We start from the raw sequence: 21,274 nt of genomic DNA, 5'->3' as shown, positions 1-21,274 counted from the left end.
GGCTGTGTGTGGGGGGGAGCCCCGAGCACGGCTCGGCTCGGGGAGGCGGCGAGGGCCGCTCGCGAGGAGCCGAAGCGGTTGGGGGAAGGGGGGCGCCCGCCCCCTCCAGCTCGTCAGCGCCGCTCCGCCCCGCCGCCCGCTCCCGCCACCCCTGCTGCCCGCCGCCCCCAGCGCGGCCGGGAGGGTGCCCGTGTGGCGGGGGGCCGGGCCTCCCCCTGCGGGCACAGCGGGGCTCGGCCGCCCGAAGCGCTCCGGACTGCTGCTGCTGGGCTTCCCCCCCTCCCCAGCCACGTCTCGGCGTCCGGAGTGACCGGGACATAGGTAAAGGAGGCGTCCCACACCGCCTGCTATGGGGGCTCGGCGCGCGTCAGTAGGGCTCGTAAGGAGCTGAAACGGGAAATTTCCTGTAGAAGTTCATGTGGAACAAAGTTCCTGATCTTATCGCACGTCTCTACTCCTATTCAAAGTTTGTATCACTTTGTAATAGACATAGGGACATGACATTTTATGACGCTATGTAAAGTTGTGAGACCCTTCAAAATTTAGTCAGACTCACCCCGAAGCACATACCTACTGCTCAGACCAGCGAGTTGGCAATCATACATAACAGGAAATAATGAAAGTGCTAAGTTCAACAGGCTTCTGTTCCTGTTGGAAAATTAATTTCCTCCTTCCAAATTTCTGCCAGAAAAAAAAAAAGGGAAAATAGCGACTGGCCCCTGTGAGTTATGAAATCCTGTAAAAGTTGGTGATCAGAGTACTGTTTAGCGAATCAATACCAGTTTCAGCACAACATACTTTAGTAAATCTTGTTTTCTTCCCAACTTAAAATTTAAGGCAATTTAACATTTTTAATTTGCATTATTAATTGATTAGCTAATTGATTTCACCCAAATGCACTTGACGAGTCAAAAGTAAAATATTCAGCATTTTGTAATTGAAAAATGCACATAATTTGCAGAAGTCCCTACATACAAATATCAAAAAGTTTACTTTTATACAGGGAAATTAGACTCCTGGAGTTCCTTGCTAGTTTGCACAAGGCCTGAGATTCTCTTAAAAGGTACGTGCTACCCAAAATAGGGCATATTTTACTACTTTGTGAGATTTCCATATTCATAAGCATCCACAATTTGAGATATAAATGCGGTCAACAATGCAAAAAAGACAAAACCAAATCAGCTATAAAACAGGCAGTCACTTAACTCAAAAGTTGGTCATGGTAATAATACTGGTTGTGATTTTAGATAGAATGATAATGATCTCAGACTGCACCACAGAAGCTATAAGAATAAACGAGCACGATGAGTATGACTTTATCGTTGCCTTAAATCGAGTGATGTGACTGACCACATCATTAGCTGTTAGATGGTTTTTGTTATTTTAGATGGTGGTAGAGAAGGTCCAGAAAGGTGATCTGGAGCTATACATATACAATGTAAACAACATACATGTTACAACATATGTCAGATGTGTGTAATAGAACTCATATTTTTAAACTTTGTTTTGGGTAAAGCATAGAAAAATATAATGTACAAATAAGGTAATGTTAATTCCAGTACAGCGAAGCCAAACACGTGAACTTCACTCTTGTTGAACTTCAGTCCCAGTGTGATTTTTCTGGACAGAGATGGTGTTTCTCCCCTCCAAATATGTTATATAAAAGTTGGTTTTGTTAATGGGACCTTAATAATTGATATTCGTGGGGTGCACCAGGCACGAACCTACAGATAATAATATGGCCTTGGAACTTTAAAAATATTCTTTTATTTGCTTTGGAAGGCCTAATTTTTTCCCCTTTTTCTGTACATCTGGCAGCTCATGGGGATGTTTCCATACATCTGCCAGCTCTTGGTGTGTTGGGGCACACATCAAGGCAGCGCAGAGACGCACCAGGGTGCACAGAAGTGAGGCGATGTGCTTGTTTTAAGCGAGCAGCCTCCTTTCGTGGCTTGCATGGCAGAAGTCTTGCGAAAACGCGAGTTAAGGACTTGTCAGATTCAGCTCGGCGGGCGTAGGGATGCCTTAAAAGTCGTAGATAACACTGATTCCCGGGTTTCCTTATTTAAGCTAGCACCAAGGACACACCTCGCACCCCGTAGCCGAGGCTGTGCCCCCCGGGCGGCCTCCACCCCTCCGCCAACCGGCGGGCGCCGACGGCCGGGCCCGGTAGGGGCGGCGGGACCGGGCCGGGGCCCCCCGGGGCAGCGGTGAGGGCAGGCGGCGCCGGGCCGGGCAAGGGTGGAGGGCCCGGGCCTCCGGAGGAGCGCCCTGCCGTTCCCGCCGCCTCTGAAGCGCTTCCGAGTCACCACCGCTCGGCGGGGAAGTGGGAGGCGGCCTCGGAAGGGGAGGTAGAGGAGGAAGGGGAGGAAGGCCGCGCCAGGAGCTCTGTCAGTCACACGCGTGGCCGCGGCGCGGCTCGCAGGAGGGGAGGTAGCGCTCAGAGGCCGGTGGAAAGCGTCCCGTGTGGCATAAGCGGTTCTCGTAATGCCCGAGCACCTTAACGCTCTGCGCCTGTCGTCCTCGGCGCGCAGAGGGTGTACGCGTGTTCTGTGTGGAGAATTTCCTGCCTCACCCCAGTTTATAATGCGGTCTTGATAATACTAAGTTTCGGGCGCTTTTATCTGTTTTAAAGTACTTTATTAAATTATTAAATAATTAAAATAATTTATTGTGCTTTAAGTTTGTATGGTAGATAGAAGAGGATAGTTACTTAGGTGGGTAATCGTTTCCTACTCTTAATCCATGTATTCCTAAATTTAAAAACATACAATGTTTCCTCTTGGGTTTCTTTTTATAAGATATTAAAATTAATTACAACTTAAATCACATAAAAGCTTGTGATAAATCCCTTGCATCTGCTAAATACCTTCCAGAAAGGCAAATCCTTGAAAACTTCCTGCAGTTTTTTTTCTACAGAGATCCCAGTCACTAGCACAGGGGATGCACGGTCCATTGCAGCGCAAGAGGGGGAGTGGATGCATTACCTGGGCTTATGGGGAAATTCTGCGTGTGAAGTTTTTGTTTTTTCTTTAGCTATTTTATTTACTCCATTCTGTCTTCTAGCTGAGTAGCTTGCCAGTGTGGTGGAGAGTAAAGGTTAATTGATAGGGTAATTTTTTTTGCAACCACATGGACATATGAAAATTGGAACAGTAAACATGGCAAAAATATCCTAATAAAAAACTTTGATTAATGTTTTGTAATACATTGTATAAATTCTTTAAAACAAGTTTAAATATATGAGCATTCTTTTAAAGGGATTCCTCTGATGCTGTCTTAGTTCTCCAAAAGCATAATAATACAAAAATACTCATTTACAGCTAGGACTCCAGATGTGGTCTTGCAAAAAGGTTAAAACTGTGCTAGTTTTCAAGCTGTATTTTGCTATCACATCATTAGAGAGGAAACACATTATTTTTTCGTCTTTGTAAACTAGGTTGTTTGTGTAGCTCAGTAATTCTGATAGCAGCTTCTACTTAAAAGCTGTTGGTGGAACAGTCAACAGTTTCTGCTTTTGGCTATGGTTGCTCTGTATGATTTTCTTCATATATATGCATCTACACAGCAAAAGGGAACAGATGAAGTATTTTTTAAAAAGCTTGGAAAATATGTGGGATAAAAAAATTGCTGAATGGTCTTATAAAAGCGGTCAATTTACAGATCTTCGATCTGTATTTCAGCTTATTGAATCTACATTTTAAAATCTCATATGAGAAGTTTTTTTTTCTTTCTCAGTAGAGACCTAGTACCTGTTGCTGCTCTGGTCTTGATAACGTTAGACTGATGGAATCATGCCTCCAGCTGAAGATCATTCATATTTGTTGATGGGAATAAGGTATGTTGATAATTTTTGTTGGTAGTGGTTATATCGCCTAAGCAAGACTTCTGGACTTTTCCATGGTCTCTGATTTAAGGGAATTTAATGGGTCTTTTTGGTGTACCACAGTATTTACCACATCTGGTCTATGTTCTGCAGCTCAGAACCAATTCTGTAGCTTGTAGAATATGTAATTGTTGGCACTACATAAATTGGGGGATATATTAAGAAAACAAATCACTATTTGTCATTTTTTTTTTTTAGATAAAACTGTAGTTTCCACTATAATTTGGGGAATTAGCTTGTTTTTATTTTGTACAGTGATTTTAGCTGATGGGACTGATCATCGTTCTGTGTTACAGATGTGGTGAACCTTTGTGACTAGAAGTCAAATAGCAAAGTCTTCAATGTTTACAAAACAGGGACTAGAGAGAGCAGAGTGAAAAGAAAATGCTGGGAGAGACTCATAGGCAGGGAACAGTTGCTGTTAGTGTGGGCTGGGCAGCGGTATAGGTCTGGAGTCAGCCAGCGATGCCAGCTCAGGAGCTTTTGCTGGGTCACTTCCTTTTACTGCCAACAGTTGTTTCCTTTCAGTTCCCAGACCCCAGTTTGGGAACATGCTGCCGGCACGTTATAGAGCCCATCTTTGCCTTCTCAATACTAGCATGACAGCACATGCATTTTAGAGGTAGGTTTCTAAATCTGAAAACTTACCACGCAGACAGGTTTTCTTAGCGCTTTTGAGTGTTTTGGTGTACGTTGTTAGGAGGTTCTCTGAGAAGAATTCAGGATGTATGTTTTTCTTAGAACATTAAAAGGCAGAGACATTGATTTTTAGTAATTATAACTGTACGTGACTGCTTTAATTCTATTTTACTCCAGGTACCTCAGAAATGAATTATTCTTAATACAGTGGCCCTACTGGATGAAAGGAAAATAATCGCCTGTCTTCCAAATGCCCAAGTTTGTTCTTTGTAAGAACATGTTTTACTGTGAAAAATGAAAGAACCTTTCTGGACACTTTAAAGATAGCTGGTGGACTTAGCAAAATGCTTTGTTTGAGGAAAGTTTATTTGTTTGCACTGAGACGTTACCAAGCTCGAACTCTGAGTAGTGATCTGCTTTTGAGCCAGATAAATAACTGCACCCATGAAGATGAAGTGTTCAGTCTTGTTGGAAGGAACAAGGCCAGGCTTTCTGAAAAACACGTGGGAATTGCACTGAATGTGCTGTGGCAATTGCAAAAGAAGAAGCCTCTTCTCTTAAGGACTAGTGACTACGTAAGAAATCACTCCCAGTTTCTTGCTCTTTGCATTTTAGCAGAAAACAAGGTAGAACACATGGAAAATGAGGTGATAGTGGACACCCTGTACAGTATTCAGAGGTAGGCAGCATTATGTTGAATTCCACGTCTATACATTCTGTGTCTGGTAATAAAAAGAGTGTCGCTGTGAGTCCAAATTCCAACTATGAGGAAATGGGGACACTGTTCTGCCTGAGCTTCTGTACTCTTACTGTGTGACAACTTTCTGTGCCTCAATTTGCCAGCTCCAAGCAGGATTGATATGTTTTGCACTCCCAGTAAATGGGGTTATGATTAATGCACAAATGTTTATAATGTGTTTTTAGATACGTTTGGAGGGAGTGGTAGAAACTTAAGATGTGATACACAATGTGAAGATATGTCTCTTGCGTGATTTCCTTTCAATTTCTGAAGCAAACTTTCAAACTATTATGTCTTTGTTCTGAAGGCTCAATGTTGAAGACCATGATTCTCTAGCAGGAGTGCTTGTTACAGAAGCATGGAAAAGATTAGAAAGGCAAGTACTGTAATTTTGTGCTTTGTGAAGGGTGTAAGGTGTAGGTATGGTTTGCCTCACACAATGCTATTCAGAGTTCTCAAAGAGTATTTACAAGATGTTTCAAACATTATGTGAGTATTTTAAGTGTCTGTTGCCTTTTGAAGGTTTTGGAAATTATTTTTATATAATGTTAAGGCTTTTAGTTGATGGAGTTTGGTACTTGGATGCTGAAGAGATTGAGATACTGCAACAATGGATGTCTAACATGGATTTTGAAATATATTGCCTGTGATTTATGTCTGAAGCAAATTGCAAGTTTTGATGTTTACAATGATAACTTCATGCTTGCTGTCCAACCTTGAAATGGTAGTTTGAAACCAGCTACGAGCTCATCTTAATACTAGTAATGATGACTACCAGCTCATCTTAATACTAGTAATATTTTTTTAATTATTATTTTAAAACACCAGTATTTTCCCATTGTGATTTTTTTTTTTAGTATTGTAATACTAATTTTTAGTATTGTAATTTTAATTTTTTCACCTCAGCTTAATGGCAGGAGCTAGTGTCAGTCTGGGCACCAACATCACAGAATTGCCTTTCCCAGCTTAACACCTGGGGCATCTTGACAAGTAAATAAATTCAGTGTAGCATGAACACAAAATGACATTTAGGTAATAATTTACATCCATTTTAGCTATTTCAGAATTTATTGCTTCAGGATGTAATCCTCATAGATCTCTTACACTGATCTGATTAAACTGAAGAACTTCCATTTTTTGGAGAGCTGTGTGTGCACAGTATGTTTTCGTATAAAGTACAGAGGTATTTTGACAAAGTTCAAGGTATCACTGTAGGTGACCAAATAGGAAATGTGTAAATATCATTTCCTTGTTTTGTAATTTGAGTTTAACCTTTATACAGTTGCTGAATTATTTTTTTGCCTTGCTATTCACTAGAAATAAAAGGCAAATAATATTTTCTTTCTTTGATGTCTTAACAGGCTTAGTTTACCAGCTCTATCGAAATTTGCACTGTGTTTATACAAGCAGCGCAGACAGTTTAGTCCCGTAATTGGCAAAATAGCTCATATTGTGGACATGAAACTGGATTCTATAGAGGACATAAGGTAAGTGTCAAGAGTGAAATTGAGTAGCATGAGAAGCAGTATGTCACAACTGCTGGGGTTCCTTTGTTAAACACTCCGTTTTTCTTAACTGAAGGGTTTTTGTTTGTTTGTTTGTTTGTTTTCTTCCCAATTTGGGCTTTTCATGGACAGGTTTGCTCAGGTGACTCTATTTTCCCAATTACTTTGTGAAGAGTTTCTCTATTACCAATCTAAGTGCTGAATTAAAACTGATGTTCCACTTACAGTGGAAAAACAGCAGGTATTTCTTTAACCAAATTCTAAATTTTACATGGAGTTTTCAGAGAATTTAGAGGCTAGTGATTCACTAGAAGTTGTCTGTCTACCATGAGATGAATAGTTTCTTTCTTATGACATTAGTATAGTTTATTATTGTGAGTAGTAATATGGAATCTTAAAGCAGTGTCATTTTTAGACTGTTTTTTGACAAGTTAAATGAATCAATTCTCTCACTAAGGTATTTATCGGATTACCTTAATATTAAAATGACTTAAAACCTGTCTCCCTTGTCAAAAGAGTCTGAGCTTCTTTTTCTTGTCTCTGTTCTGTCTGGGTCATCTTAGTAAAGGCCGTTCTAGGCTGCTCTTTTTTTATTTCTTTGTACAGCACCACCACCAGTCTCAACTTCTTTACTTCTTTTTTTTTTATTATTATTTTTTTTACAGATATGGGCAGCCAGTTTATGAATCTAACTGAATGAGACAGCATTTCTTTAAAGGATTGATTCACCTTTGGTTTTAGTTATCCCCTTAGGAAGGGATTTTTTCTTTAGGAAGGGTAGTGACTAGTTTCCCCAGTCTGTCTCTTGAGGATTGATTGGGTTTCTTTAGTTTTCATTGAACATCAAAGATCTTTTTGCATATTTGAATTGGGCAAGTCAGGGGTGTGCATTAGGCAAACATTTTTATCATAAACAATTTTGTTGGAGGTGGTTGGAAAATCACAATCATTTCAGTAATTCACTGGAAGCAGAATTTTGAAATTATTTAGACAAGTGATTTTTGTTTAGCTATTTTTTGTACATTAGATTTAAAATTCTCCATGACACAGAAGTCAGCAACATTCTAACTAACATTCCTTTCTTTGGCTAGTTTATTTAAGAAGTCTGAAATGTGTTACTTACCATGTTCAATCTGTAAGCATAAAATCTTTTGAATCTTTTTAGGATTTTGTCAGTTTTGATGATCAGCATATCTGATGTTATCTCACAGAGTTTTCGAGATCGATTACTAAAGAAGGCTGAACAGCTCTTAGGAGAAGAGGATGAAGTCTACTTCAATTACGCCAAAAGAATAACACAATTTCTTCAAAATGTTAAACTGACATACTATCCATTGCTAGAAAAATGTAATAAGATTTTCCTTAAAAGTGCCTCCCAGCTTGATTTACACAATATTAGTATTATTTTCGGACTGTATGAGCAGCTGGGTTTTGACAGTGCTGAATTCCGCTTGGTTGCTAAACGGCTGCTGTCTGAATCGATAGATGATTATCATGATCCTGAAACCTTTTCAAAATTATTTTTTATTCTTGGGCCTATGGCCGGATCCAAGGTGAGAGAAAGGTAAGTTTATTAACAATTTTGTCTTATTTATGACTTACACGTAATCTTACACACAAATTGAAAATGATTTAGTGTCTCAGGGAATTTCTGAGTCTATCCATGAGCTGAGCATTAGGTTTTCTAGTTGTAACTTTATAGCGATGAATTATTTCATTTTGCAAACACTGTCATAGCAGTTTGTCTTGCCACAGTTGCATCAAAAGCTGGATCTAATAAACAAAGGGGAGTGGGAATACTGTTATTCAAGGCCGTCTTGCAGCTCTGTCTCTTAAACTGAATCATTTCGTTTCAGGGGGGATGGTGGTAACAAACTTACTGACTTTCCCCTGAGAAATACATGCATTAGCATGTGTTGCTTTTTCCTTTTAAGATGTGCAGTAGCTGAAACAGTCTGAGTCTTGTCCTATCTCAGTTTGCTGTACATCCTATTCTATATGAAGGGATGGCAGCAGGGAACCCTCCAGCATTAATTTAGCAATTAGAGCATAGTGTTGTGTGGCAGATCTTGCTCTGCCTGTTTGTCTTGCACCACAAAATCTTCTTTGGGGGTAGTGGTAGTCATGGATCTCTCAAAGTCTTTGGTTTTAGGCAGAATTTGCTATGTTAATTATGATTAGTCATATTATCTGGCTTTTCTTCATGAGCACTTACTTCTATTCAGAGCTCTGGATATACTGTACAATCAGTTATGAAAGCCTGTACTGGTTTTGCCACAGGTGGCCAAAACCTTTTCCTAGATCTTTCTGTACTTCTTATTGAAGGTCAAAGTGAAGCAGAAAGTTATTAGTCTTACTTGTCTCAGAACAACTCATGTTTGATTCTGTTATCTGTAGTTTGCTGATTGATGGTGAATTGTTTAGTGCCTTAGAGTATCTTTCTTATTTTTGTACTACTTTCAGAAGTGTTGGACTCGCTGACCTGATGTAGTACGTTTGCATCTCTATCTGTGCCATAGATCTTTGCCATACTGTTCAGAAGAAGGGTTCACAAGATAAAGGCCCTTGGTTTTCCTGTATTTCCTAAAGTAATATGTTGGTTCTTTTTCCTCCCAGACAAAGAACATTGCTACAATCTTTGCTTCATCTTTTCAAAAATTTTGCTTAGGAAAATAAATATTTTCTTTTCCTCTTCAGGTTGCTAGTGACTGCAGCGCACATGGCAGAAGGATTTAGCAGTCATCAGGTGTTGGGAATACTAAAGACAATGCAGAAAATGAAATGTAGAAATTCTCATCTACTCAAAAAGTAATTTTTTTATACTATTAAGTGGTTTTCTTCTATAGGCAAATTATTTCCATGTAGTGTGAAAAACTATGTAATATCCCACCGGGAGTGGAGAGTGTGTCACTTACATACAAATGCATACTCTATATAATTAGCTGTTACAGACTTCAGAATATCACACCTTGACCCAGAAGTAGTTGAGACAGTTCAGGAATTTCATAGAAGGGCATTTGAATCTTATTGAGATAATATAATACAACTTTTATCTTCTTTACTATATCTTTTCTGAATAAACTTATTCTCTAACAATTACTGTAATTTTATGAGAGAAATGAGCATACATGAAGTTGTAGAGAACGCGTCCTATCTTAGGGACACGTTACTGATGCGAGTTGTTTCTTCAAAAGTTATTGTGCTCTAATTTGAAGTAAGTTGTATTGTTAAGAACCAAACCTAGATTTTCTGCAATTGTAAATTGAACCTGGTTTATAGGAGAGGTACTATCTTTGATACAGTTAGGGTGCAAGCAATTGAGGTTTTAGGTATATGAGACTATCATCAGATATGTGATATGGAACAGAGTTAAAAGTAGGTTATGAGCACCCCAGATTGAATGTAGTTGTATGAACCAAATAGATCCTTGTAAGAAAATAGACAAATGTAACTCTGGTATTGATGGGAAGACCAGGTGAATTCATGCTTTTTCTCCTTGAATCTCACTGTCTAAAAAAGGTCTTAATAGAAGTCATTACCACACTATACAAATCTAGACTTCTCTGGCAGTTTTAGACCAACACAGATGTAGCGACACTACAGTTACAGTTTAAATGAGTATAGTTGTGCTGAACCTGGCAGTGGTGTTCTGGTTTTTCCCATTCTTGATTTGCTCGTTCCAATGATCGAAATTTAACTGGTTGTAAATTCTGTATCAGAAGTAATTAGAGAGGAGTAGCTGTTTCGCTGTTATAGTAGATCAAATAACTAAAGCCCAAAGCTGGAGAGAAGCTGTTGCATCTAAGTGGAGCACCATCAAAACTGAGGTGGAGAGGAGTACAGGTGTATACAACCCTCCACTTAGGTACTGTGCAATGTGGGACATCCTTTTTTCATATGGCATGTTGTGTTTTGCAGTATCTTTTGCATTAATATAATACCATGCCATCTTTTTCTGTTTGTATTCAGAATGGTTTCTGTTCTGCACAAACACTTGGATAGCTATCATGTATTACAGTTGATAAAGTTAACGCAGTATTTGATGTTGTTGCGTTGCCACGATCAGGAGCTGTTAGCCAAACTAAAAACATTGCTATTTGGGTAAGTATGTATTCCTGAAAAAGTAATGGCCTATTGAAGTATTACACGGTTGTCTAAATATTTTAAATAACAAGCTAAAACATTAAATTGTTTTCATGAAATATGAAGAAGTAACAAACTCAAAACAATTTGATTCTGTGAACACGTACATGAAAGGACAGAAAATTGATATTGTCTCAACTGTAGACCTAGCAGTATCTGCTAGTAAATTTGATATCTTTTTAAAATAGATTTTCTCTTCCCTCCATTGGCCACTGCAAAATAAAGACATTGAACAGGAAATTTTTACTGGTACTTTACAGGAAGGCTATGCATTACTGTCTTCTCTGATACTTGAAGGAACAAGTAATGAAAAGTATATAGTAAGGGTGTCCTGGTGGGAACAAGTGAAATTATGAAGCAGAAGTAGTCTTCTATTGATTGAAGAACTTCCTAGTTCTCGTGGTTAAAAGTTGCCACATAGAATGGGAAATTCTGGAATTGTGGGAAAAGAGATCTGCCACCATCACTTTCACTTCTCAGCCTCTAGGAACGAAGTGCCCTGGCTGAACATGTTTTTTTGTGGATGATACCTTTGTTCCTCAGGCATCTCAGAACTTGGTGCTCCCCAGGACGCCTGCTAAGAAGTTAATTTGGCAGTCACAGAAATTACCCAGGCCCTAGAAACCCACAGACTCGGCTAACAAGGGCAGATCTTCTATCCTTATTAAGGACTTTTGTGTTCTCAGTAACACGTGAAGCCTCACTGGCTTAGATGCCCCCTGTCACCTTCTTTTTTTCAATTTTGAATAAATCAGAAGAAAGAAGCTAATCTTGGAATGAAAAAAGCTGGTAGTCATTCTCTATGTGAACTTCTACAATGTCATTCATTTTGTACTTATGCTTGAAACAATGTGCTGCTCTTGACTTTTTGAATAGAATTTTCATGCATGTAATTTACTGATTTATTTTAACATTTGCCCTATGTCAGTACTGATGGCCTATTTTTCTTTTGCATCTCTTCCAGTTTTTTAAAATCTAGTGTCATACCTGCTGATACTGCTGCAATAGTTCGTGTTCTGGCCATGCTTCCTTCCTCTCAAGTAGAAGAAATCATTGTAAACAAAGCAACAGCAATTCTACCTCAGTGCAATCTCCAGCATTTGAATTATATTGCTACAGCTCTTATCAAATGGAATCACTATGACCAGTTGCACTGGCAAAACACTTCAGAGCTATGTGTAAAGCTTCTGCAGAAAATAAATGACTGTGGATTTCAGAGGCTTCGCAAAGCTGGGAATTTAAATCTTCTGTTGGAAGAACTCACACATGTGAATGGAGAGTGGTTTCAGGAGGTCATCAGGGAGCAAACTGTGGCCACGTGTCAGCACTTGATAGACCAAGTAACATGGGCAAATGTATTACAGTTGTCTTTTTTTCTCATAAAGACAAACCACCGCTGTCCTTCATTACTTGACAGAATAGCATCTGTGACTGTTGAAAATACAGACAAGGTATTACCGTTTTTCTTTCCATCTACTGTGTAAATTACTCAATAAGAAAGGACAGATTAGTAGTAAATGGAACAGGTTTAAAGCCCTAAAAATCCATTGGCTGGTTTTACCTGAAGTTTTCAGGTTTTCCTGAAGGTTGTGTTTTGTTTTGTTTTGTTTTTCTCTTGAATCTACCATTTGAAGCGAGTGAGGATTTTGAGTAAACATAAAAATAAAAATAAAAGGAATGTTCTTAGGTAGTGTACTCAAGTAATCTTTTTAGCTCACTTGCAGGAGTTTTATATGAAGCATTTTGTAATTTCATTCCATTAATACAGATTTCAAATACAGATTTGGACTTGGCTACTGTTTTCTAAGTAGATACTTAGATTGCTGTAGCTGTCTCTTATTTTCCATGATACTTGCAGCTTTTTAACAGTATTTTTGCATTGGGCCAGAGGTCATTCTAGCTTAGGATCCAGGCTTTGACAAATGTGAAAACAGTTTGGTAGCAAGGACAAATAAAGGTTTTGAGATCCTCTCCCTGGAACAGTCTTCCACAAATGCCGAGATTCTGTAGGCTAAAGATGGCCTATGAATAATCCTCTCTAATAGCTGTTAATGGATCTGTCCTACACTTTCTTTTTTCTGGATTTGAATCTACTTATTTTTTAAGCCTTTACAAAATGGCACACTGATAGTGATTTTTTTTTTAAGTTAATCATGATTGTTTAAAAGCATTTCCTTCCATTCCTTAAACATGAAATCTGAAAGTTTCAGTACATTATATTAAGAGAAGCATTCAGCTTCTCCACAGCTGCGTGTTATAAACAATGTAGTGTGGCTGTACATGGAAACATATACTCCCAGTACCTTTTCTATTTCTACATCCTTCTTGAAGGATGGAGGTGGTGGACTAGAACAGCACAGTGCTAGGGATTTCTCCTGAGCATTGAATTGATGTGTTTCAGAGAACGAGCCACAGCTTAAGAGTTTTCTTCAGTGTAACTCTCTTTGGAGCTCATCTTTGCATTCAGGTGTACATTATAATTAAATATTTCTTTTATCTTCTTACAGTATAGCCACATCGGATGGTGTATGTTTTTTCATTACCCCTTCTTGTGTGGATCTTCTCAGTACCCTGTCTTTTTGGTCAAAATTACTATGTTTTCCTGCTGTCTTTTTTCAATTTTTTGAAAATTTTCAATTTTTTCTTGTGAGAGCATACTCTCTTTAAGAGCGTTGGATGGGAAACCTTTTTAAGAGGTTAAAGTCTAAGCATACAGTAACAGTTGGATTATCTACATAAAATAGATTTTGATTTTTAGCCATAGTTGCAATTTTAATGACATGCACATTTTATTATTTTATTCATTTTTCTCCAGTAAAAGCTAAGGACCCCCCCCAAAAAAAGTCTTAGTCTCCCCGTTCTGAATGAATTATGAAACCTTTTTTATTATAAAGCAATATTAGAATATTTTACACTGGCTTAATTTACAATGTCTTTTTTCTCTCTTCCCCAGATCCATCCCTTTGAAATGTATTTTATTCTCTGCCTTTTCTCTGTTCTGAACTATGATCCACCTGGCAATGAAGAGTTCTTTGAGAGTTGTATCCAACATCTTACTTCTAACTTGAGTAAGTGCATTAGAAAAACATATGCTGAGTAACACACAGACATTTTATTTATACTGGGCAAGAGTGGGATTAAGATGGCATTTTTTTAAGCCAGGGGAAAAAATGTGCCTGTATGTTACTACTAATATTCTGCAAGATTGAATGTATGTTTTATGGGGTTTTCTAGCTTCATTTCATCCTTTAAAAAAATGCTGTTAATAAGGGAATAGAGAAGTACCATGAGCATAGTGTAAAACAAATGAAAAGTCTGATTAATGTACTATGCAGGTATTGGAATTAATTGTTTTGGCACTCCCCAAGGAAACATTAGATGAGGACAGGACATGTTTATAGTTCATCACAAAGAGGTGACTAAGTTGTAGGGGAAAATGTATGGCCACTCAATTTTTTTCTTTTTTGTTTGATGATATAGCCTAATGGAAGTGCAAAAAATTGTTAGCTACTGAAATGTTGTGGAGTTGCCTTTTTAAGATGGAGTTGTTTCCTCCTGAAAAGAAATGGCAAGTGTTACCTTACACTTTGGTGCAGTTAGCAGAGGTACCCCTTCATCTGGATATGTGTTCATTTAATATGTTAAGACAGAAACTTGGATGAGTTGAGATGCAGGAGAACATTGCAAGTCCTTTCTATGGTATGTTGTGTTAACATGGATTTCCGTTTGGCTTTTAAAGGTTGTTTTGAAACTCACCACTTGGTGCTGCTTGGTCATGTTTTGGCAGTGGCTGGTTATTTTCCTCCAGCTCTGATAAAGACAATATTTAATGTTTCTTTCCTAAGCAAATTGGATGCTCAACTTGAAGGTAAATATCTAACTCTGATGAATTTGGTTATGTAGTGTTTGACATAAAATGAAATTGTGGACATATATATTACTTCAGAAGTAGACTTATTCTTTAAATCATTTCGTGTTCTGGAGAAAATCCTCTATGTAATCTAGTCAGTATTTGAAGGCTAGAAGGGAAGGAATGAACAAAAATCTGTGCTTTGTTTTAAAATACTGATATATATTACAGATGCTGCTGCCAGATGAGGGTTAATCCAAACAAATTTTATAGTCAATTTATTGCAATCAGTATATTCAATTTCATTGGGAATAAAATTACCTGAATGTAGTATTATTGCAAGAAAGAGCCATAGTCCAAAGGTCAAGAAATAATGTGGAATTCTTACCTGTAAGAAATGAGTTGCATTGGTTTCTTCTCCCTTAGTAAGAGACTGAGTGTTTTTTTGACTGTTTCCTGTCCTTGTTTGCTATAGATGCACTACTGACATTTTGTCATCCACCACGTAACTAAAAGTTAAATGATGAGAGAGTTTAAATTGCTACTTTCTATTATGCTATTCTTCTTAATATCAAACAACATTTACTTTTTGTTTTTCTTCAAAGGATTTTTGAGAAGCTTTTAAAATTTTGTGGCATGAATATTATAAATACTATAGTGCATGGATATTTATTTAGTAAATAATTCAGAGGTAGCCAGCTAGTAAAATGTAATGGGTTTTTCACTCTTCAGTTCACAGCTTTTTTTTAACTTTAATTTAGTCCTGTCTGATACCTTAAAGCAGAGGGTCCGCTCACGCCTTATGAAACTGAACAGAGCAGTCTGTCTGGAATGCCCGGAGTTTCACATCCCTTGGTTTCATGAGCACTATTGCCACCACATCTTTTATACAGGTAAGAAATTTAGGAGGGGAAAAACTGCCCTTGTAATAATCTGTTTTCAACAGTCTGCTAGGCAATTGTTCTAAAACTTTCCTGCTGACAATAGCACACAACAGAAGCTCAGAAAGGCACACTCCCATTATCCACTGAGGGTGTGTTCTTGAAAAGTGTGAGCATATTAATGTACTTAAGAGGGGATATTTATACCTAAGAAATACAATTTATATACACAGAGTTGGTATATATGACATAGGGAATGAAGCAGGAACAGGATCATCAGGATTGTCTACTAGAGGAGATGCTGTTTTTTCAGAATGCATCACTGATCCCTACTTCACTTAGGAGGATGAACATTTGACTTAGATCTCTTAGGGTGAGCATTTTTGCTACTTCTTTTTAAACTCACTGCTGTCATCTTCCTCAGAAGAATCGAGGTCCATCAAGGCTGAGAGGTGTTAAGTGTTCAGCTTCACAGGTGTAGGAGCTGAGATCTTCAAGAGCAGTGACCATTTCGGAAAGTCTAGACAATGTAAATCCAGTATCTCCTCTATTAATTCTTAAGGAGAGATCTACTTTGCAAACTTGTCTGCGTTACCTATGAGACTGAAGATATTTAATGGAGCAAGGCATTAAACAATCTGAAATAGGTAGAGCAGTGACAGATAGTGGGGTATCCCCATAAGAGATGCAAAATCAGTAAATGTTTATTTAATGATCTAACTCTATAATATATAGAGTATATATATAGTCTATAATAAGCTCTAAATGCTTATTTAGTGGTCTAAGCAAGATTAAAAACAAGTAAAAGCGAAACCTGAGAACCGCTCAAACCAGAAGCCAAAGTGTTTGTCGAATGTGAGTGGGAAAACTCAGGATGGAAAGTCTGGATTTGCAATTTGTGCACCTAGTACATTAGTAGGCACCTGTCACTTTCCTCCCAAAATGTGATGATATGATCTCTGAGTTATGATGGAATAACACCAGGGAACAGTGTAAAAGCTTCTTCAATTCAGTGGGCTGACTGTTAAAAATGCAGTGTCACAAAATTCTATTTCAAAATGTTGGTTGTTGTGCATTTTGATATGTGAATTCTTTATTTTGTCATTACAGGTAGGAGCCGAATAAATCCACTGCGACAGCACATTCACAAAATGCTGGCAGAGATCTTAGGAGGGAGCCATTATACAAGAGTGTCTGTTCTCACACCATACTACTATGAAATAGGTGAGAATTTACTCCTTTAAGGATTGCTATGGAGACTGCTGATACCACTATTATCACCAAAGTTAGGAAGCCCCTGGGGCTGGGGATTCTAAGGCCACAAGATACTGCAAAGAAGAAACTGCTGTTTTGGCAGTTAGTACAAAACACACTTTTTAAAAATGTTATGTAATACAGATACAAACGTTGGATACTGCGAACTATGATTGTCACTTAGTTTTTCTGAATGTAAACACTATACTGATCAAATTATGTTTCTTTTTTCAGACTCCTAAACAGAGTTGTGTTTTCTTACAGATTTTGAGTGCATTCTGGATAAAAATAAAAAGCCTCTTTCCTATATGGCTCAGAATATACTTCTGGGTGCTTTGGAGGGAATACACTGGAGATGTGACATCAAGGTTGAAGAGAGAAAGGCTCTGCCACCAGGGGCTCAGAGGTTAGTGCCTGGAATTCTTATATGAGTTCTTCCCAACTTAGGTCAAGTTTAGTCCAGGTTTCTGATGGTTTTGTCCTAAATAGTTGGTGGAATCCCTGGACTGTTTATTTTTCTGTTCCTTTTCCCAAAGCTTTACCCTTCCTAGGTGTGGTGGGTTGGCCCCAGCCAGCAGGTAAGCTTCTACCCACTTGCTCGCTCATTGCCCCTCGGGTGGGATGGGGAACAGAATCTGGAGGATGAAAGTGAGAAAAAATATGTATATTCAGTCAATATAAATATAGATCAAGAACTGAAGGGGAAAAAAAAAGAAACAGAAATCAAGCGTTGCAAATGCAGTCACTCACCACCAGCAGATAAAGCTTTCACTACTTTGGAAAAACTCCTCATCTTATTGTGGGCATGAAGTTATGTGGTGTGGAATATCACTTTGGCCAGTTGAAGTCAGCTGTCCCAGGTGGGCCCCCTCCCAGTCTCTTGCCAACCCCAGCCTACACCCTGTGGGGGCAGAGTGAGAAACAGAAGGCCTTGATGCTGTGCAAGGACTGTTTAGCAACAGCAAAAAAATGGGTGTAGATTTATCAACACTGTTTTGATCACTAGTCAAAAATATGGCAACATAGAGGATGTTATGAAGAATATTAATTCCGTCTCAGCCAAACCCAGTACACTTGGGTAGATTTTTGACATTTTAGATTTTTGATTACTCGAGTATGTTCTTGACCTTTGTATTTTATGAGATTAGAATACTGATCTCCTCCCGCCTCTTTGAATGTAAGCCTTGAACATGTTGGGTGCTGGTTTTGCCATTTGAACAAAACAGATGCAAGAAAGAAATACTTTTTCAAAGTGATGTGAAGTTCCAGTATGGCTAGATAAATGTAAGGAAAATGTTTTGTCTAGTTTCAGGAAGTTGTTTAATTTTCTTTTTCTGTGAATTGCTAGGTCTATCTAGTAATGGTCTTACTGCAAATATCAACTGAGCTAGAAATACCACGTCTTGGTATTCAGGTGGAACCTGAAAGTAAATCCACAATTTTGTTGTTTGCAGAATTGCTTTGGAACTTCTTGATTCAAAAGCTTTTATCAAAGGTTCACATCACCTGAAAGGAGAAGCTGCAGTGAAAAAACGACACCTGGAAATGCTGGGGTACCGGGTCATTCAGGTGAGCAGTCAATAATATTCTGTGTCTTCTATTGAATTGTACCTGTAGTGCAGATTGATACATTTTCCTTACAACAGATTTAAAGGTAGTTTTCCTCTAATAGTTAAAAACACCTACTGGGTGAGAACCATTCTTTAATTTAGGGGTGAAATTTTGAGCTGTTTATAGACTTTATAGAACTTGCACGTTCTCTGAAAGCACCTGAAGCAAGGATGAAGTTAAAAAGTCTTAGCCTTACCTTACTGCAGGCAAACTAGCAATCTCAACGTAGCCTGAATAAAGAAAAAAAGTTAAAACGGAAATTTTAGTTCAATACACCAAAGATTTTTGCATGAGAAAAAGTTGAACATACACTCATAGACCCACACAGAATCAGTTATGGCAACTCACATGTGGGTCATGGATGCTGGCTGTCTGGTGGAGTGGTAGTACTGTGACTACAAAGACTAGTGGCCAGAGTTAATTCTCACTCATAAGCATAGATACATTTAGGTAGTGGAGGTTCATGAACGCAGATTCTCCAGTATATATAATTAGTGTGTTACCTACTCTAACTTTAATTAGAACCCTCGTGTAAGCTTAAGGTTTTCTTCTTTCTGTCAACATGACAAACATCCTTTTTCCTATTGCCTGACAGTAAATGTTAGCCTGCTGACATACCACCCAGGTTGATGCATTAACGTTGTTAACTATGATGACCTGGGATTTTTCTCTCAGTTTGGGTTTCAAAATATGGAAAGTGGGAGATGGTGTAATGGAGTAGTCATAGCCTGTATTGTATGGGTACCTGCTTCACATCTCTGCAACTGTTGCTGCTTTTTGAAAGCAAACTGACTCTACTTGCATAAAGAAGAATTTTTTTTTTTCAGTATCTAGAATAAACCTAGCTCTTAGGACACAGATGATAAAATATGTTAAGGTGGAGAACAACAGGTATCAGAGAGCCTTATCTTTGCTGTAAGATATGTGTATGTGGTTTGTGGTATGTGGTTTGTATCAGGCAACATTAACACTAAGTTTTTGTGACTTTGTTCTACAGATTCCTCACTTTGAGTGGAATTCTATGGTTTTGTCTACAAAAGGTGAACAGCTAGAGTATCTGAGAAGGTGTCTATATGAAACACAGTGATGTCGAAGACATAATAAAAAGTATTTTTTATACAAACACGTTATGTTCTATTAAACTTCTCATAACATTGGAATACTTACTTTCCAAAAACTGTGAGGTAGCTGGACCAAGGCTTCCCATTGGGTATTGGGTGTAATGAGACTGAATCCGAAATTTGTTAGAGTATAAAAGGCAGGTCACAATGTGCCACAAAGATATGATAAGGATGCTTAAAATCTCCCCTTGGTGGAAGCTGTATCAAGTACATGGGTCTGTGACAGTTTTGCCATAAAAATTCATTATTGCCTCCTAAATAAATAGCACAGAGATTGGTCAGATATGAAACTGTCCAAAGAAAAAGCTGGAAGTATTGTGACTGTAAGAGAGGAGGCAGCAGACATAGTGGAAACTATGTCTGTCCTCCAGCTTGTGACAGGATGAGCAATAGAGATCAAACAGAGATTCTCTGTACTGTGAAATCAAGAAACTGAAATGCAGATTTACTAAGAATAGGACTGCTATTACAGCAATAGGACTGCAATTACAGCCATTCTGTTTTCATCTTCTAGAACAGAGAGAACATGGGTGACTGTCAGGGGAGGGTGTTGTGTGGTGAGGAACCTCCCAGCTGCTTGCTTTTTCTACCCTGTGATGTGGTGTGCGCACAAGAAGTAACGGCTTAAGCCTTCTGGAACACCTTCACATACCCGAAAGGTAAAGTAGTTCTAGAGATCTGGCAGCCACCTAGACTCTGGAAACATCTGCACCACAGTTCAGTGTAACTTGAAAGGGATAACTGAGATATTTACACAAGATCAGGAGGAAATAATGCGTTTTTTCCAGACATAGGTACTTACTAGTGACTGGATAATTCATGAAAATTTTTATGGCCTTGTTCATTGGACTAGCCCTCACTAATGATAAAATTAAACTGTCTAAACATATTCTGGAAATAATGCAATGCATAAAAGAGCAAAATTAGGCTGAAAATGAAACCAAGAATCAAGACCAAGAAAAGTCTTTAGAGAGTCATAAATACTACCTTGGTTATTGGTGGTGAAAAACACTGTTTTATTTCTGGTGTTTCAAAACCATCTGCCAGTTATCAGGCTTCCTGTGATCACACTGAGCCTGGGTTTTGTCAGGTGGCATAAGATACTGAAACGTAGAAGGAAAAAAGTAGAATAGCCAGGAGAGTGTTCATTGTAAAGTAATAAACTGTAGACTGGTTACACTATGGCAAATGGGCCCATTTTCAGAAGCAGCTGTTGTGACTACACTTCCTGCTACCTCACAAGGACAGCAAGTTGTGCCCTGCCTCTTTCACAGACACACACAACATTTGTATGTTTTCTTGCATTTTTTGTACAAGCATTCTTTTTACCACATTGTTTGAAGGCTGGCAGAGGTAAGCAACTACATTTCTGAATTGACCATTGTGCACCTGGCAGTCACTTTTTTTTAAACCTCAGTAACAGGAGAGGAATATATTTTTATTGACTTAATCCAAATCAATGTGCTGATGAAATGCCAGGAAAAAGGGACAGAATTGATCTAAGTTGCAAGGTGTTCTCCACCTGAGGCAGTCCTCATGTGTGGGATGACTGAAAATACTAGTAAATTGTCTGCTTGTGGTTGGTGATGGTGCTTCTGATCAAACTGAAAAAGGCTCCAAGGGTCTGTTCTGTAAAAGTGCTTTA

The 21,274-nt window shown here is 38.4% G+C and overlaps 1 protein-coding gene and 1 long non-coding RNA gene across 10 annotated transcripts; one reads left to right on the top strand and one right to left on the bottom strand.

Moving 5' to 3' along the window:
• Positions 1–181: 181 nt before the first annotated feature.
• FASTKD1 (FAST kinase domains 1) lies at positions 182–19,633 on the top strand. Of its 9 annotated transcripts, none has more exons than XM_068686751.1 (17): positions 1,807–2,433; positions 3,067–3,112; positions 3,742–3,838; positions 4,703–5,204; positions 5,572–5,640; positions 6,626–6,751; positions 7,935–8,333; positions 9,467–9,577; positions 10,739–10,870; positions 11,877–12,363; positions 13,866–13,980; positions 14,652–14,780; positions 15,524–15,655; positions 16,754–16,867; positions 17,162–17,303; positions 18,352–18,466; positions 19,506–19,633. In XM_068686751.1, exons 4-17 carry the CDS (start codon positions 4,870–4,872, stop codon positions 19,593–19,595), a joined length of 2,496 nt encoding a protein of 831 aa, XP_068542852.1. In that variant the 5' UTR covers positions 1,807–2,433; positions 3,067–3,112; positions 3,742–3,838; positions 4,703–4,869; the 3' UTR covers positions 19,596–19,633. The 9 variants fall into 9 exon arrangements, with proteins under 9 accessions (XP_068542854.1, XP_068542851.1, XP_068542852.1 ...); XM_068686747.1 differs by having other exon boundaries at positions 3,739–3,838; XM_068686753.1 differs by lacking the exons at positions 1,807–2,433; positions 3,067–3,112 and adding an exon at positions 182–321.
• LOC137858695 (uncharacterized) lies at positions 17,310–18,740 on the bottom strand. Its single transcript, XR_011097922.1, has 3 exons — positions 18,705–18,740; positions 17,648–17,798; positions 17,310–17,532 (listed from the first exon to the last, which is right to left on the bottom strand). It is a non-coding gene; the product is annotated as an uncharacterized lncRNA (long non-coding RNA).
• Positions 19,634–21,274: the final 1,641 nt, after the last annotated feature.

This window comes from Anas acuta, chromosome 6 (genome assembly GCF_963932015.1).
Source record: "Anas acuta chromosome 6, bAnaAcu1.1, whole genome shotgun sequence".
Classification (NCBI taxonomy): domain Eukaryota; kingdom Metazoa; phylum Chordata; class Aves; order Anseriformes; family Anatidae; genus Anas; species Anas acuta.
Note: the sequence above shows the minus strand (reverse complement) of the source record. Positions and strands in the feature narration are given on the sequence as shown.

What these genes read in the sequence shown, in the direction of transcription:
- FASTKD1 (XM_068686753.1), top strand. Translation starts at nt 4,870, where the DNA reads ATGCTTTGTTTGAGGAAAGTTTATTTGTTTGCACTGAGACGTTACCAA. An exon ending in GGATCCAAGGTGAGAGAAAG is followed by an intron (nt 8,334 to 9,466) that starts GTAAGTTTATTA and finishes TTTCCTCTTCAG; the next exon opens with GTTGCTAGTGACTGCAGCGC. An exon ending in ACATCTTACTTCTAACTTGA is followed by an intron (nt 13,981 to 14,651) that starts GTAAGTGCATTA and finishes TGGCTTTTAAAG; the next exon opens with GTTGTTTTGAAACTCACCAC.